At 50.0% G+C, this 18,319-nt stretch overlaps 1 protein-coding gene across 2 annotated transcripts; it reads left to right on the forward strand.

Annotated features, from left to right (window-relative positions):
- Positions 1-5,392: 5,392 nt before the first annotated feature.
- LOC308517359 (carbonyl reductase [NADPH] 1-like) lies at positions 5,393-13,900 on the forward strand (the record flags this gene model as incomplete). Of its 2 annotated transcripts, none has more annotated exons than XM_081088507.1 (3): positions 5,393-5,681; positions 11,319-11,430; positions 13,412-13,844. In XM_081088507.1, the coding sequence occupies 3 exons, from the start codon at positions 5,393-5,395 to the stop codon at positions 13,842-13,844; spliced, it is 834 nt and encodes a 277-aa protein (XP_080944633.1). The 2 variants fall into 2 exon arrangements, with proteins under 2 accessions (XP_080944633.1, XP_080944632.1); XM_081088506.1 differs by lacking the exon at positions 5,393-5,681 and adding an exon at positions 10,362-10,801 and having other exon boundaries at positions 11,319-11,426; positions 13,408-13,900.
- Positions 13,901-18,319: the final 4,419 nt, after the last annotated feature.

Genomic DNA, 18,319 nt, shown 5'->3' on the forward strand with positions numbered 1-18,319 from the left:
AATGTATTGCTAATCTGAGGAATGTTAATTATTTACATGTCACCTAAAAATTAAGGCTAAGAGTTTTAACTAGCTGGAAAGTATGGCTTAGGTGTGATGGAGGAAGGTAAAGAGAAATACTTAATGGAAGGTCTGAGGCATGGTTATGCATTTTTGAAGGACATAGAAAGAAGGTTTGAAGGCTAATTTGAAAGTGTGAAATTTATGAAGGTTTTGTATGTAATGAGAAGGAAAAGAGAAATGTTAAAAGAAAGTTGAATGCATGATAGGCCAGTAAGCTGGGGTAAGTAAAATAGGGAAACTGAGCAGAAAATCCTATCTTCCTTAAACCAAGGACACTTGGGAGTAAATAATTTGCATTTGCCTCCCTAAACAAAGGTTAAATCATTTATGTCAATCTGATTAGTGTCATTTGCCGTCCACACCCAAGGACAAATGAGTTAGAAAATAAGCCTTATTTTGATTAGTTCTTTTAGAATGTATGTTAAGGAATTTTAAAATTGCTCAAACCTTGCTGCCTTGGGTCCGGTTCTGCGTGTGTAAGAAGGGACAGAGTAAGGTTTAGCAGCAGGAGTGAAGAGGCAGGCAGGGCAGGAGCAGGCCAGAAGAAGCTGGCAAGGCCATCCAAACCACCCAGCGCTATCGGCCAGAGCCGCCTGAGGCAGACCTCCTCGGACTGGCAACAGCTGACTCTGACTGGGACAGACTGGGCTCTTTCCAAATGGGCCCCCATGAGCCGATGGTCGAAATGAAAATCGGGGGCCAGACTGTGAACTTTATGGTTGATACAGGAGCAGAGCACTCGGTAGTTACTCAGAAGGTAGCTCCCCTCTCAGGACAGGAAGTCACCATTATTGGAGCTACCAGGACCACAGCTGCAAAATGTTCTGCCGCCCCCGTTGATGTCAGTTAGGCGGCCACCAGGTGGTTCATGAATTCCTGTATTTGCCAGAATGCCTGTACCCCTTTCTTGGATGTGATCTCTTACAGAAATTACAAGCCACCCATAAGCTTGTTCGAGACGCCCTGCGAATGCCATCTCTGTACATCCTTTCCAGCCTGGGGACTCAGTGTGGGTAAAGAAGTTCACAACCCAAGGACTCACCCCAACTTGGAAAGGACTATACACTGTCGCCTGCAGAACTGGCTACACCACTCCCAGCTCCTGCTCCAGGAAATGGCCTTGATCCCGGCAGCCAGCGGCCTCACCCGTGAGAGCCAGGAGGAGGCTCGACGTCCGCAAGAGTGGAACTGGACTTCAGTGAGGACAGTACTAATGGGGACCGTGGCACTAGGGCGCTTGGTAACTGTAAGAACATTTTTTTTTCTAGCCAGTGAGAAAGTCCAGGGACAAGTGGGGCTAGATGCACAGGGGGACAGAAGAGCAGGAACAGAATAGAGAATGCCCCTAAAATAAGTGGGGTGAGTAAATGAAAATTAAATGTGCCAAACTGGCAGTTTAGAAAAATTAATTCGGTCTAACTACTTTTAGTTAGGGGGCAGTACAATCCCCTAACTAGTAAAAGATAAGTCCATGATTTGACTCATGTACATAAAACCAGTGGGGAATGAAGTATGGTACCTATTTGCTTTCCTTACCAGTGGAAAAATTATTTTGATTTTCTGAATTGTATACATCATCCCATGCGATTGAATGACCATCCCATTGATTGTGATCTTACTGGTTTTGGAAAGCACATTCTTCTGTACCTGGGAAACAGGACAGCGCAATTACCCTAGGTCATTTTAGTGACCACAGATAATGCATTCCAGTTGACTCAGTGGTCCCAAGGCCAGGGCAGCGCAATTACTCTAAATTTAATAAATTCCTGGCAACTCAGTGGTCTCAAGACCCGAGGGCTCTGGATAAGGTGTTTCTGTCAATTCAGTGATCCCGAGACCCAGAACTATAATTCTGCTTCTGTAAACAGTTTTGTTTTTTGGTTTTTTTTTGCGAACCAGGTTCCTCATTCCAAACCCTGGTATGTAATCAATACCTTTGTGATTTTTGTGTTCATGGTATGTAAATGTTATACTAGATGCAGAAAAGCAAAACTTAAGACAAACAGCAAAAAGACTCGGATCATGATGGCTCAAAAATTAGAAATGATCCAGAATACTTTTTAACCAGGACGTATAGGACCTGACTGCCTCCCATTTACCTGCCCTTTTTTAAATAATAATAATTCGACCTTAAATGCCATCTAAGGTTATGGTCTTGTCCCATCCCCAGTGGTCCACCTGTTCAGCAAGACATGCTGACACCGACACATCCTAGGAATGAGCCTTCCTAGCACCGTGGGACTCCATTATCCAACCAAAAGGTTGGTCATCAATGCATCCTTTGGATTGATTTATGACCAAAAGGGGGATGTGTGGACGAAAGGGGCCACACGCTGACCTGACAAGCTCAGGGAAGGCCTGCGTGGCAGCCCAGCAGACTCAGAGACCTAAAATAACCACAAAGGATGGTCTGAAATTAAACTTTGACTAAAAGCAGTGATGGTGGGCAGTTATGTCCTAGGCCGGTATCTTCACTGACAAGATCAACTTTGATCCTTACTGAGCCCATTTGCCTTTTTGCCTCTAAGATAACATTCCTTTGAAGTGTCTGGGTAACTTGTAACTTCCCTTTTTCTGGACCCCCTGGGGCACAACCAAATGTTCTGGGCTCCAGGGCAGATACTACAAATTCCTTCATTATCATGCTAATTGATCCTGCACCCACCTAAGTATATGTGTCCATCATTTTACCTTTTATCCAATCCCAGGGGTTCCCCCCCCCCCACTTTGCTTAAACCCACCTCCTTAATCTATCACCAATGAATTTCATGTAACCCACCTACATTCCTCCTTTGATTGCAAATGTATAAATACAAATGTAACCCCTCCATTCTCCGGAGCACTATCTCAATTCATTGAGGTTCTGCTTCCCGGCATATGTCGACAGTTTGGCTCAAATAAACTCACAAAAATTCTTTACAGGTTTCAATGGTTTTTTTACGTTAACAAATTTTTATTTATTTATTGACTTAAGAGAGAGAACGAGACATCATTTGTTGTTCCACTTGCTGATGCATCCGTTGGTTGAGTCTTGTATGTGCACTAAGAGAGGATTGAACCCACAGCTTGGCATATGGGGAGGACACTCGAACCGACTGAGCTGCCTGGCCGGGCTGTACTCTAGTTTTCCAAAATGTTATGATTGAGGAGAACAGGCGGAAATGTAAGGAATCTTAGAATTATTTGTTACTACTGCACGTGAACCTACAATTATCACCACGGAAGTTTCAGTCAAAAAAAGTAAAGGTCTTTCTCTGATTGTGTGTTTTGGTTTTTTGCCAAACCTACTTTGAAACTGCAATATAATTGGATTCTATCTAAAGCTTGCTTTCCCGCAGAACTTGCTGCTGTGTTGGTAATAGCATATGTCTGCACTGTCCCATATGGCGGCCACTGACACATGTGCCGCACTATTGAGCTCTGGAAATGTGGCTGGGCAACTGAAGAACTGAATGTAAACTGTACCGTTGTGATTAAAATAACATTCCAATGGCCACCTGTGGCTTGGTGGCTTCCATAAGGGACAGCACAGACATGAAATTTGGCTTTATATTCCCCTATTCCTCTGCTGTAAGCACTAAAGAGGAAGAAAATGCATTTCCCACCACATCTAATTTATGGACTTTCTGAGGATGCATCCTGACGAGTTACTGTGAGTATGAGAAAGGGCTACCAAGCCACCTGGTACCTCTACACTGGAGCCTCCGCATACGGGTAACTAACTGGCCTTGCAGGTGACTAAGGCACCGATTTTTTTAAATATATTTTTATTGATTTCAGAGAGGAAGGGAGAGGGAGAGAGAGATAGAAACATCAATGATGAGAGAGAATCTATTGGCTGCACCCTGTTCGCCCCCTACTGGGGACTAAGCCCACAACCCGGGCATATGCCTTTGACCAGAATAGAACCTGGGACCCTTCAGTCTGCAGTCTGATGCTCTAGCCACTGAGCCAAACTGGCTAGGGCTCGGGCACCGATTTTCAACTTTTTTCATTTCATGGACACAAACTAATTACTAAAATTCTGCGACACACCAAACATATATGTATTTTTTGCCGATCTGTCAAAAAAAATAGCATAATTTTGATTCACCAACACAGGTCAGCTCTTGTTGTTTTGGCCAAGCATGCCAAGCTGTGGCCCACAGGCCGCACGCGGCACACAACGAATACTCACTAACAATTACTCATTTACTTCGTCCCTTTGTATTCAGTATGTCTCTATCGAAATAAACCGACGTTTCTATGAAAATTGAGGCGTTTGTTTTTTTGCGGCCCGCATAAACCTAAACCTTGTTTATTTGGCCCGTGTTAGCCTTTGAGTTTGACATGCTTGTATTCAGGCTTTTTTAATTTGACAACCTAAGGGAAAAAAGAGGTCAGTGCCCCTGAATAAATTGGTATTGCATGTTTTAAAATGTCTCACACTGTGGCACACTGGTTGAAAATCGCTGGTCTGGAGAGGTGGTAACGCTGGGATGACTCACATGAATAGTTGCCCACTGTCATGTAAGAACCAGCCAGGGATGAGCCAGAGCTTTGCTCTCACACACTTAGAGGACAAATCAACACGCACGTGAGCGCTTGTCATGTTCACACAGCTTATTCCACGATTCCAGTTCCAAAGACTTCTGTTTTCAAGCTACATTTTTTAAAATATGGGGGAGCCCTAGCCGGTTTTGCTCAGTGGGTAGAGCACTGGCCTGCGGACTGAAGGGTCCCAGGTTCAATTCCAGTCAAGGACCGAGGCCGGGTTGCGGGCTCGATCACCAGTGGGGGCGTGCAGGAGGCAACCAATCAATGATTCTATCTCATCATTGATGTTTCTAGCTCTCCCTCTCCCTTCTCTGATTTCAATAAAAATATATTTTAGAAAATACAGGGGGGCCGGCGGCTAGGGAGCCAGGAAGGAGGGCAGTCTGTACAAATGTCCCATTTCTAAAGCTTAGTTAGGGGAATCCCAGGGAAAACCCTTGGAGAACCAAGGATTGGGTTCAGTTGAAAGGTAGCCACACAACCAATCAAAAAGATTCTCTACTGCCCAGCAGGCTGAGCCAACAGACAGTGGCCTTAGACTCTGGGCCAGTCCACCTGTCACCCTGCAGGCGGCCCTTGTTTACCTAACAAGCACCCCTGGGAGGGTCCCTGGGCCACGCCCAGAGGGGGCGGGGACTGCGCCTGCGCCTGCGCACTGGGCAAGAGGCGCCTTGGCGCCCAGTCCAGCACGTGCGCTGATGCTCGGAGCCTCCCGGGCCCTGATCGAAGCCGTTGGGCATCCACGGCCCGCTCCGCTCTCCACGCAAGTGCTTCTCGAGCCTCCTTCCCGGCCATGTCGTCCTGCAGCCGCGTGGCGCTCGTGACCCGAGCCAACAAGGGCATCGGCTTCGCCATCACGCGGGACCTGTGCCACCAGTTCTCCGGGGACGTGGTGCTCACGGCGCGGGACACGGCACGGGACCGGGCGGCCGTGCAGCAGCTGCAGGCCGAGGGCCTGAGGCCGCGCTTCCACCAGCTGGACATCCAGGACCTGCAGAGCATCCGCGCCCTGCGCGACTTCCTGCGCAAGGAGTACGGGGGCCTGGACGTGCTGGTCAACAACGCAGCTATTGGTTTCACGGGTAAAAGGCTGGGTGGTTGCAGCGGGGGAGGGGGAACACCCCAGCACCTGCAGCCAGGGTGGCTGGTATGTCAGGGAATCGGTACAATGGGGCTCCTCTCGTGTTTGGGGTGCAGGATGGCTCCCGAGGGGAGTAGGAGAGGCAGGGGGCACGGTGCCACTCAGTGGTTCTCAACCTTCCTAACGCCGCGACCCTTTAATACAGTTCCTCATGCTGTGGTGACCCCCAATTTCATTGTTACAAATTGAACATAATTAAACCATAGTGATTAATCACAAAAACAACATGTAATTATATATATATGTGTGTATATATATATATATATATATATATACACACACATATATATATATATATATATATATGTTTTCTGATGGTCTTAGGCGACCCCTGTGAAAGGGTCGTTGGACCCCCAAAGGGGTCGCGACCCACAGGTTGAGAACCGCTGCGACTAGATCATAGTGCAAGAGAAACTGGAGCACTTTGTGGCCCAAGGACCTTTTTGTTCTTGGGAGTCTTCTCTAGGTTGTCACCGTTCCTCCCGGTTTAGCCTTGAGGGCATTTGAGTGAATGTTGAATGGATTTTTAAATAAACAAGAACCTTGCACAAACAGGTTCGGAGATCCCACTGTGCACCTTCACCAGCCTCCGGGAATGGCACCATCTCAGACACTATAGAACATCAGGGAACAAGGAAATGGTCATTGCATGGGCGCCAATTCTACACAAAGTTCACATTTTGTTTTTATTTTTTTTTTCAATATATTTTTATTGATTTCAGAGAGGGAGGGAGAGGAAGGAGAGGGAGAGAGAGATAGAAACATCAATGATGTGAGAGAATCATTGATTGGCTGCCTCCTGCAAGTCCCCCACTTGGGAACAAGCCCGCAACCCGGGCATGTGTCCTGACTGGGAATCGAATCGTGACTTCTCCTGATTAATATAGGTTGATGCTCAACCACTGAGCCACACAGGCCAGGCCAATTTTCACATTTTATGTCATTCTATAGAATGGTACCACATAGCTACTATTTATTAACTATACACTCTTTCTCTCCTGAAAGGGAATGGTCCCACACCATTTCACATTAAAGCAGAAGTGACGATGAAAACAAACTTTTTTGGTAACCAAGATGTCAGCACGGAGCTGCTGCCTCTCGTGAAACCCCAAGGTGAGTCTAGGAGCCCTGGCTGCCTTGTATGTGGCAGCACCCAGTCCTGCCCTCCCCTGGTGTCATCTCCAGGCCCCTCCCTGCTCCTGCTCAGCTGCCCTGCCCCCTGGTGTCTCACCTGGCCAGGTGCCCTCAGCCTCAGGACTGGGCCATCTTTGCTGTCTGTCCCCTTGGTCTCTGCACAACCGGCTCTTGCTTATCCTTCAGCTCTTTGTTCAGAAGACTCCTCAGAGAGGCCAGTCATTGCTCGTGCCCCTCACAACCGTTGGAGTCCCCTGAGGATCCCAGGCCAGATCTTCCCTCCTCCTCTTCCCTCTCCGTCCTTCCCCTCCCTTCCTGAGTGACCGTTCCTACCTCCAATACATTAGGCCCCTGAACTCTTCTGCATCTGATCACAGGGGCCTTTCTTTGTACTCTACTAATACAGTGCGTTGCACCTATTGGTTCCGAGATGCTAAGCCAACCATGCACATCTGAGATAAACATCACTTGGTTTTCACAAGTTCAGATGTCTGTTATTTCCTCAGGAGACAGTCCAGGCAGAAGTCCTAGGCAGGTGTCTTATCCTGAGTGGTAAACCAGCAGGAGGAAATAGGAAGCCTTCAGAGTCACTGGTCTTGTCTATAAGTTTGAACAGAGGGGCTGTTTGAAGCAGAGGAGCTAACAGTCCTGGGATTTAATTATCAGGTGCTTCTCATAAATTGTGGAAGGCCACAGCTAAGAAAAAGAAAGGCCTTTTTCCATCCTAACAAGTGGGTTACGTAAAATCCATTGGTGATAGATTAGGGAGGCAGGAGAAAGCAAAGGGGGGGGGGGGGAGAAATGAGGGGAAGAGGTGGGACCACTGGGATTGGATAAAAAGAAAAGTGATAGACACATACTGCCTTTACTGAGGTGGCTGCAGGATAGTTAACTGTCAGTAAGTAACTCAGTTATAATGAGGGGATTTGTGGCCTCCACAAAGCTTGCCTGACCTTTGAGGGGTCCAAAATGACAGGAAAATGACTTTGACATTCCAGTGATATGTTATTGTAGATGCAAAAAGACAGTAGAGAGGCTCCATTATGCTGAAGATTGACCTTTGTCAGGGAAGGTGTCGGCCTAGAACATGATTACCCACCGTAAACTGCTTTTTAGTTTAAAAAGTTTTAATTTCAGCCCAGCCAGTGTGGTTCAGCATTTGATCTTCAGCCTATGAACCAGAAGGTCACTGTTTCAATTCCTGGTCAGGGCACATGTCCAGGTTGCAGGCTCCATCCCCATGAGTGGGAGTGCAGGAGGCAGCCAATCAATGATTCTCTCTTAACATTGATGTTTCTTTTCTTTTCTTTTTTTTAAAATATATTTTTATTGATTTTTTACAGAGAGGAAGGGAGAGAGATAGAGAGTCAGAAACATCGACGAGAGAGAAACATCGATCAGCTGCCTCCCGCACATTTCCTACTGGGGATATGCCCGCAACCCAGGTACATGCCCTTGACCGGAATCGAACCCGGGACCTTTCAGTCCGCAGGCCGACGCTCTATCCACTGAGCCAAACCGGTTTCGGCAACATTGGTGTTTCTAATTCTCTATCCCGCTCCCTTCCTTTCTGTAAAAAATCAATAAAATATATATTTTTTAATAAATAATAATTAAAAGTTTTAATTTCAGACACCATTGTGGTTACTTTAGGTTTCTGAGTTTACAAGACTGCCACGCAGACCTACCCTGAGCTAGTCAGATTAGCGTCGGCCCCTTTTCCTCATATATTAGCCCCTTTATGAAGTATTCAGTTTGAATTGGCTACTAAGTTTGAGTCTGTGATTCCTCCTGTGACACGGGGTGAAATAGGAGTGTGGGTGAGAGTAATGACTGATGATCAGCAGATGAATAATGGGTCTTGCTACAGATCCATCCTGCAGATCACTTGCATGATGTACCCGCTCAGAAATCAGATAGACATTTAGTTAGGCCAAGGAAGGAATAATGTGACTGAGGGGCTCACATACATTCTAGAAGGAGCCAGAGAGTAAATGTTTTCAGCTTTGCAGCCACAGTCTCTTGGGATACTCTCATCTCCTGTGGTAGCATGAAGGCAGCCACAGGTTCTAACCAGTGAGCAGGGCAGGGTTTTACATCTCTCTCTGTTAACTGTGACCAAGGACAAAACAAAGTGTAGGCACTTTAAGCAAACAGGATTATGTAACCATGAAATACACATGCCATCACCAGCTTGGTCCCCGAAAGACCTTCATAAATGCTGCCTCCCACTTGGGGGTCCCACACTGAATGCAATCACAGGGCCTATTTGATTCTGCCTTGGTTTCTCTTAAGAAAGGAAGGCGATCTGTGTCCTCAGAGGCAGTTGCCCTGTGCAAATACTTCATTGCATTTTAGAAAAAGCAGACATGCCTTTCTGCAGTGGAGGATGGGCCTGGGTCCCAACCAATGAGTCCTGCACCTACTTCCACCTTCTGGGCTTCTCCTGAAGTAGTTCCTTTAGTTCAACCAAAGCCCTTGATTCCCATCACCAACCCGTGTGCTTGGGGGAAGCACAGCCCTCCACCCTGTCCACTGCTGGGCTCAGAGCTGGGATCAAAAGAGGGTGTTGCGTGTCCTGCTTGGGCCGAACTTACATCACAGGAAGGGCCAGACCCGGAATGGGGGCCGTAGTAAACCTGGAACATTCAGCCCCCCCCCCCCCCCCCCCCCCCGGTGGTGGGAGGGAGGGACGGAGGGTAGAAGTCACAGCCCTGAAACACAGAACTCAGTTTGTGCTGCTTCTCAGATTGTCTGGGACACCACAGAGCGCGACCACACCCCCGAGCCCCTGTGACCCACAGCGCTGTCTGCTCTCTGTTCAAGTGCCCCCAGGACCCCTGCCAGCCATGGGGTCCTAACCCCTGTGGCCCTGGAGACTGTGGCCAGTAAGGGCACCCGCTTCGCCATCACACCGGACCTGTGCAGGCGGTTCTTGGGGAAGCGGCGCTCACTGCACAGGACTCGGTGCGGGGTTGGGCAGCTGGGTAGCAACTGCACAGGCCGAGGGCCAGGGCCCCGCTCCCACCATCTGGCCATCCTTGACCTTAGAGCGTCACATGGATTCCTGTGCAAGGAGTGTGGGGGCCACTGGGAGGTGAAGACCGGCCAGGGATGAGCCCGGAGCTTTGCTTTCCCACACTTCGGGGACAAATCAACACTCACGTGAGTCCTTGTCGCGTTCTCTCAGCTTATTGCACAATTCCAGTCCCAAAGACTTGTTTTGGGGGCTGTATTTTTTAAAACACCAAGGAAAAGCCATGGAGAACCAACGCTAAGGGCTCAGTTTAAAGGCAGTCAGATGACCAATCAAAATGATCCTCTGCTGACGGACAGCTGTCGGCAGCAGCCTCAGGCCTTCGCCTTGGGCCCGCCCATCTGTAAACCTGCCAGGTGGCCCAGGTTTGCATTCCCAGCCTCTGGGGCCTGGGCGGAGCCGGGAGGGGCCACGCCCCTGGGGGCGGGGCTTGTGCCTGCGGCTGGGCCACAGGACTAGAGACTCCAGCCAGTGCGCACGGTGCCCTTGCAGTCGCCCTCGCAGACGCTCCGAGCCTCGCGGGAGCCCTGGTCGCAGTCTTTGGGCATCCGCGGCCCGCTCCGCTCTCCAAGCAAGTGCTTCACGAGCCCCCTGCCCGGCCATGTCGTCCTGCAGCCGCGTGGCGCTCGTGACCGGGGCCAACAAGGGCATCGGCTTCGCCATCACGCGGGACCTGTGCCGCCGGTTCTCGGGGGACATGGTGCTCACGGCGCGGGATGCGGCGCAGGGCCGGGCGGCGGTGCAGCAGCTGCAGGCCGAGGGCCTGAGGCCGCGCTTCCAGCAGCTGGACATCGACGACCTGCAGAGCATCCGCGCCCTGCGCGACTTCCTGCGCAAGGAGTACGGGGGCCTGGACGTGCTGGTCAACAACGCGGGCATCGCCTTCAAGGGTAAAAGGCTGGGTGGTTCCAGGAGGGGTCACCCCAGCACCTGCAGCCAGGGTGGCTGGTATGTCGGGGTATCGGTACAATGGGGCTCCTCTCGTGTATTGGGTGCAGAATGGCTCCCGAGGGGACGAGGAGAGGCAGGAGACAGGGGTGCCACTAGATCAAAGTGCAAGAGAAGCTGGAGCGCCTTCTGGCCGAGGCACCTTTGTGTCCTTGGCCCAGATGCCTGGGAGTCTTTTCTAGGTTGTCACAGCTTCTCCTGGTTTAACCTTGAGGGCAAGGGGGGGTGAATTTTGCACAGACAAGTTCACAGAGACCACAGAGTGCACCCTTCACCAGCCTCCGGGAATGGCACCATCTCAGACACTATGTTCAGAAAACATCAGGAAACAAGGAAATGGTGGTTGCACAGTGCTATTACTCGGGACAATTATACAAAAAATTCACATTTTATATCATTCTATGGAAAGTTACCACATGGCTACTATTTATTAACTATACACTCCTTCTCTCCTGAAAGGGAATGATCCCACACCATTTCACATTAAAGCAGAAGTGACGATGAAAACAAACTTTTTTGGTACCCGAGACGTCAGCACGGAGCTGCTGCCTCTCATGAAACCCCAAGGTGAGTGTAGGAGCCCTGGCTGCCTTGTTTGTGGCAGCACCCAGTCCTGCCCTCCCCAGGTGTCATCTCCAGGCCCCTCCCTGATCCTGCTCAGCTGCCCTGCCCCCTGGTGTCTCACCTGGCCAGGTGCCCTTCAGCCTCAGGACTGGGCTATCTTTGCTGTCTGTCCCCTTGGTCTCTGCACAACCGGCTCTTGCTTATCCTTCAGCTCTTTGTTCAGAAGTCTCCTCAGAGAGGCCAGTCATTGCTCGTGCCCCTCACAACCGTTGGAGTCCCCTGAGGGTCCCAGGCCAGATCCTCCCTCCTCCCCCTCCCTCTTCGTCCTCCCCCTCCCTTCCTGAGTGACCGTTCCTACCTCCAATACATTAGGCCCCTGAACTCTTCTGCATCTGATCACAGGGGCCTTTCTTTGTACTCTACTGTTACAGAGCATGGCACTCATTGGTTCGGAGAGGCTAAACCAACCGTGCATATCTGAGATAAACATCACTTGGTTTTCACAAGTTCAGGAGTTCCCCCAGACCACCGTCAGGTTCAAGAATCCCTGCGAGGACTCAGAACTCAGGGACGCCATTATACTCAGAATGGCAGTGCTCAGCAGCAGAGGAAAGGGAGAGTGCTGCAGATCGACCGTGGGGGAGCTCTCAGGGGCCAGGGGGCAGGCGCCAGGGAAGCCCGGGCAGGGAGTTTCCAGCTATCCTGTCGCGTGGAGTCCTGCGGACAGCAGCTGTGTGTGTGAGAGGAACAGGGAGCACTGCCGTCCAGGGAAGCTCACACACCTTGTTTCAGGTGTGTCTGCTGAGGGCTGGCCTCACGGACATGGCCCGCTGTTCGCTTGGCTAACCTTCCTCTCCAGCACCTCCCCCAGGGACCCATTTGATACCAGGTAGCCTCACCATAACCATATTGTTAACATCCACTGTGTAGCCTGACCCTAAACCCCCAAGGTGACAGGACAATCTTTTTTTTTTTTTTTTTTAAATATATTTTATTGATTTTCCACAGAGAGGAAGGGAGAGAGATAGAGAGAAACATCGATGAGAGAGAAACATCGACCAGCCGCCTCCTGCACATCCCCCACCGGGGACGTGCCCGCAACCCAGGTACATGCCCTTGACCGGAATCGAACCCAGGACCCTTCAGTCCGCAGGCCGACGCTCTATCCACTGAGCCAAACCGGTTTCGGCAGGACAATCTTAAGAGGATGAACAGTCCAACGGTTTAAAGTTTACCCCAGCAGCCCTAGGCAAAGGCCAAACCTTGCTCTGGCCAAGCTTAATCCTTTATTTTCACAGCCTTGCTCCCAGCCCGCCTCCCCTCTCTTCCCTGCTCTGTTCCAGCCAAAGGATCACTGAAGGTATAAACTCTATATAGAATTTATATGACAGAAACAGACACAGGACCAGAAGTATGCCTGCCATTTGGAGGAGCCAGTGTGGCCTAAGGAGAGATGGGAAGGAGCAGATAGTCCATCCGGTAAAGCCACGACATACCAAGATTTTGTCCTCCTTTGAACAACTGATTTACCCTTTAGCTGGCATACAACTGTTTTTGCAGAACTATCTAATTTAAGAGGTAAATTGAACCCAGCTAGCTTGGCTCAGATGTTGAGGGTCGGCCTATGAATCAGGAAGTCATGATTCGATTCCTAGTCAGGGCCAATGCCCCATTTGTGGGCTCCATCCCCAGTGTGGAGCATGCCAGAGGCAGCCGATCAATGATCCTCTCTCATTGATGTTTCTATCTCTCTCTCCCTCTCCCTTCCTCTATGAAATTAATAAAAATATGTTTAAAAAAAACATTTCTCTGACATCATCTGAGATATACTGGGTATGACAGGTTTCTAGACTGTCTCTGGCCTTCATCAGAGAGGCAGTCTTCATTAATGCTCATGGAAACTTCCTGGTCTAGAATCCCAGCAGATTTGGCACCGGAATGCTCGCGCCTGCCTTTCTACATAACAACCTCCTTTGCATTTCAGGCAGAGTGGTGAATGTGTCGAGCATGGAGAGTCTCAGAGCTCTGAAAAACTGCAGCCCGGAGCTGCAGCAGAAGTTCAGAAGTGACACCATCAGCGAGGAGGAGCTGGTGGGGCTCATGAACAAGTTCGTGGAAGATGCACAAAACGGGGTGCACCAGAGGGAGGGCTGGCCCAACAGCACGTACGGCATCACAAAAATTGGCATCACCGTCCTGTCCAGGATCCATGCCAGGAACCTGAGTGCACACAGGAGAGAGGACAAGATCCTCCTGAACGCCTGCTGCCCAGGGTGGGTGAGAACCGACCTGACTGGACCCGAAGCCTCCAAAAGCCCAGAAGAGGGTGCGGAGACCCCTGTGTTCCTAGCCCTTTTGCCCTCAGATGCTGAGGGGCCTCATGGACAGTTAGTTACGGAGAAAAAAGTTGTAAAATGGTGAGCTCCTCTCTATGGGCCCTATTATGTTATCTGTTCTGAATAGACCAAAAGGACATGCACACTGTCACATCATTTCTATCCAAATATAGTATACTAGAGGCCCAGTGCACAAAATTCGTGCACTGGTGGGAAGGGGGTGTCCCTCAGCCCAGCCTGCCCCCTCTCACATACTGGGAGCCCTAAGGGGATGTCCTAGTGACGGCTTAGGCCCGCTCCCTGCTCCCCTTGGGGATAGGGCCTAAGCCGCAGTCTGGCCTCCCTTTGTGGGAGGTGACTGGGCTGATCAGGGGAAGGCACCAGCCCATCACCCCGCTGCTGCAGCCACTGCCAGTCACCGCAGCTAGCAAGGATTTTTCATCAACACGGACTCCAGTCCCTTCACCATGAAAAAATGACAACTTTCTTTAGGCATTTTGAAGATGTGTCTTTCATATAATAATAATTTCTTTATTTTTTTTTTTTATCCTCACCTGAGGATATGTTTCCATTGATTTTTAGAGAATATGGAAGAGAAAGGGAAAGACAGAGAGAAACATCAAAGTGAGAGGAACACTTTGATTGGTTGCCTCCTGCATGAGCCCTGACCTGGGCCCCAGCCAGGGAGGAGCCTGCAACCTAGGTACATGACCTTGGTCAGTATTGAACCCAGACCCTGCCATCGGCAGGCCAAGGCATTATCCACTGAACCAAACCGGCTAGGGCAGGATATGACATTTCTTAGCCTTCCAGCAGTGGACCTTCGTTTTTTTCGCCAGGAGTGTGGTGAAAAACCGTAGATCACCTTTTTAGATTCTTATTACCCAAGTTACTAAGAATATTGCCAGTGGCTACAGGGAGCTTAACCAATGAGTGGTCAGAAAAGGTGTTTCCTCTGTAGTTCAGACTAATCCCTGGCTTGGCGCCCCCGGCCGCCACCCCCCCACCCCTCACCCCCCCCCCCACCCCCCGCCCCAGGCCTGACACCTCTGGCCCAGGCTTCATGCCTGGGCAGGGGACCCCCATCTCCCCCGATCCCCGACTCCGCCCTTGCCCAAGCCTGACGCCTCTAGCTGAGGCGGCAGGCCTGGGCAGGGGATCCCCACATCCCCCCCGCCCATCACTGGCTCTGCCCCCCGCCCAGGCCTGACGCCTCAGCCAGAGGCATCGACTCCCATCACCCTCTGATTGACCCCCATCACCCTCTGATCGCAGGATAGGCCCCTTGCCCAGGCCTGACGCCTCCGCCAGAGGTGTCAAGTCTGGGCAGGGGACCCCCATCTCCCCCTGATCACCGGCTTTTGGGTGGCTTCTGGGGTTGGCCTGCAGCCCAAGATGGCGGCTCGCACTGGTGGCTGTGCTATCCTGCCCTGCCTGCACTATGCAAATTAGCTGCCATCTTTGTTGGTGGTTAATTTGCATATCATGCTGATTAGCCATTGGGAGGCATAGCAAAGATATGGTCAATTATTAGATAGGATTGTTAACATAGGAAACCTTCAAAACTTATAAAACCAGAAGTTTTATAAGATTTTTTGAGCCAAAGTCTCAACAAATGCTGGAAGCAGAATCTCAATGGATGAGATCATGCTCTGGAGAACATCGGATTTGCGCCTTGTTTGATACATTACAATCAAAAGAGGAGACATAAGTGCTGGTAAGGTTCTTGGGCCCGTGACTAGGGGACTTGGGCTGTGAAAGAATTCACAACTGTGAGAAGAGATGGATACAGAGAGAGTTTATTTCACTTCCCAGAGGGAAAGCGCCAGTGCATTGCTAACCAAGGGCAAAGAACAACAAAACTCTTTTCAAGCCTGGGACGGAAGGGAGGGGCACCTGGGGGCTGCTGCTGTTGCTAGGTGCAATGGGGCCCACAGCAGGGGATGTCTGTTATTTCCTCAGGAGACAGTCCAGGCAGAAGTCCTAGGCAGGTGTCTTATCCTGAGTGGGAAACCAGCGGGAGGAAACAGGAAGCCTTCAGAGTCACTGGTCTTGTCTGTAAGTTTGAACAGAGGGGCTGTTTGAAGCAGAGGAGCTAACAGTCTTGGGATTTACTTATCAGGTGCTTCTCATAAATTGTGGAAGGCCACAGCAAGGAAAGAGAAAGGCCTTTTTCCATCCTAACAAGTGGGTTACGTGAAACCCATTGGTGATAGATTAGGGAGGCAGGAGAAAGCAAAGGTGGGGGGGGGGGGGAATGAGGGGAAGGGGTGGGACCACTGGGATTGGATAAAAAGAAAAGTGATAGACACATACTGCCTTTACTGAGGTGGCTGCAGGATAGTTAACTGTCAGTAAGTAACTCAGTTATAATGAGGGGATTTGTGGCCTCCACAAACCGTGCCTGATCTTTGAGGGGTCCAAAATGACAGGAAAATGACTTTGACATTCCAATGATATGTAATTGTAGATGCAAAAAGACAATAGAGAGGACCCATTATGGTGAAGATTGTCAGGGAAAGCGTCGGCCTAAAACAGGGGTGGGCAAACTTTCTGACTCGAGGGCCACAATGGGTTCTGAGGGCCACAATGGGTTCTTAAACTGGACCGGAGGGCCGTAACAAAACCATGGATGGAGTGTTTGTGTGAACTAATATAAATTCAAAGTAAACATCATTGCATAAAAGGGTACTGCCTTTTTTTTCTTTAGTTTTATTCATTTCAAACAAGCCGGATCCGGCCCGCGGGCCATAGTTTGCCCACGGCTGGCCTAGAACAGGATTACCCCCGTAAACTGCTTTTTAGTTTAAAAAGTTTTAATTTCAGCCCAGCCAGTGTGGTTCAGCATTTGACCTTCAGCCTATGAACCAGAAGGTCACTTTTTAGATTCCTGGTCAGGGCACAGGCCCAGGTTGTGGGCTCCATCCCCAGTAGGGGGCGTGCAGAAGGCAGCTCATCAATTATTCTCTCTCATCATTGATGTTTATCTCTCCCTCTCCCTTCCTCTCTGAAATTAATTAAAACAATTTTTTTAATTAAGAGTTTTAATTTCACACCACCACTGTGGTTACTTTTGCTTTCTGCGTTTGCAAGGCTGCCACGCAAACCTACCCTGAGCTAGTCAGGATAGCATGTGGCCCCTTTTCCTCATGTATTAGCCCCTTTAGAGTATTCAGTTTGAATTGGCTACTGCTGAGTCTGTGATTTCTCCTGTGACACGGGGAGAAAAAGTGGAGTGGGTGAGAGTAATGACTGAACAATAGCAGGTGGTAAATGGTTCTTACTACATCCTGCAGATCACTTGCATGCTGTACCCGCTCAGAAATCGGATAGACCTAAAGGTAGGTCAAGAGAGGGACAGTGTGACTGAGGGGCTCACATACATTCTAGAAGGAGCCAGAGAGTAAATGTTTTCAGCTTTGCAGCCGCAGTCTCTTGGGATACTCTGATCTGCTGTGGTAGCATGAAGGCAGCCACAGGTTCTAACCAGCGAGTGGGGTGGGGTTTTACATCTCTCTCTGTTAACTGTGACCAAGGACAAAACAAAGTGTAGGCACTTTAAACAAACAGGATTATGTAACCATGAAATACACCTGCCATCACCAGCTTGGCCCACAGAAAGACCTTCATAAATGCTGCCTCCCACTTGGGGGTCCCACACTGAATGCAATCACAGGGCCTATTTGATTCTGCCTTGGTTTCTCTTAAGAAAGGAAGGCGATCTGTGTCCTCAGAGGCAGTTGCCCTGTGCAAATACTTCATTGCATTTTAGAAAAAGCAGACATGCCTTTCTGCAGTGGAGGATGGGCCTGGGTCCCAACCAATGAGTCCTGCACCTACTTCCACCTTCTGGGCTTCTCCTGAAGTAGTTCCTTTAGTTCAACCAAAGCCCTTGATTCCCATCACCAACCCGTGTGCTTGGGGAAGCACAGCTCTCCACCCTGTCCACTGCTGGGCTCAGAGCTGGGATCAAAAGAGGGTGTTGCGTGTCCTGCTTGGGCCGAACTTACATCACAGGAAGGGCCAGATCCGGTAGGGGGGCCGTAGTAAACCTGGAACATTCAGCCCCCCCGTGGAGGGAGGGAGGGACGGAGGGTAGAAGTCACAGCCCTGAAACACAGAACTCAGTTTGTGCTGCTTCTCATATTGTCTGGGACACCACAGAGCGCGACCACACCCCCGAGCCCCTGTGACCCACAGCACTGTCTGCTCTCTGTTCAAGTGCCTCCAGGACCCCTGCCAGCAATGGCGTCTTAACACCTGAGGCCCTGGAGACTGTGGCCAGTAAGGGCACCGCCTCGCCATCACACCGGACCTGTGCAGGCGGTCTGGGGACTCGGTGCGGGGTTGGGCAGCTGTGTAGCAACTGCACAGGCTGAGGCCCAGGGCCCCGCTCCCACCATCTGGACATCCTTGACCTGTAGAGCGTCTATCAGTGGTTCTCAACCTTCTGGCCCTTTAAATACAGTTGCTCATGTTGTGACCCAACCGTAAAATTATTTTCGTTGCTACTTCATAACTGTAATGTTGCTACTATTATGAATCGTAATGTAAATATGT

Source organism: Myotis nattereri (genome assembly GCF_964212035.1).
Source record: "Myotis nattereri genome assembly, chromosome: 3".
NCBI lineage: Eukaryota > Metazoa > Chordata > Mammalia > Chiroptera > Vespertilionidae > Myotis > Myotis nattereri.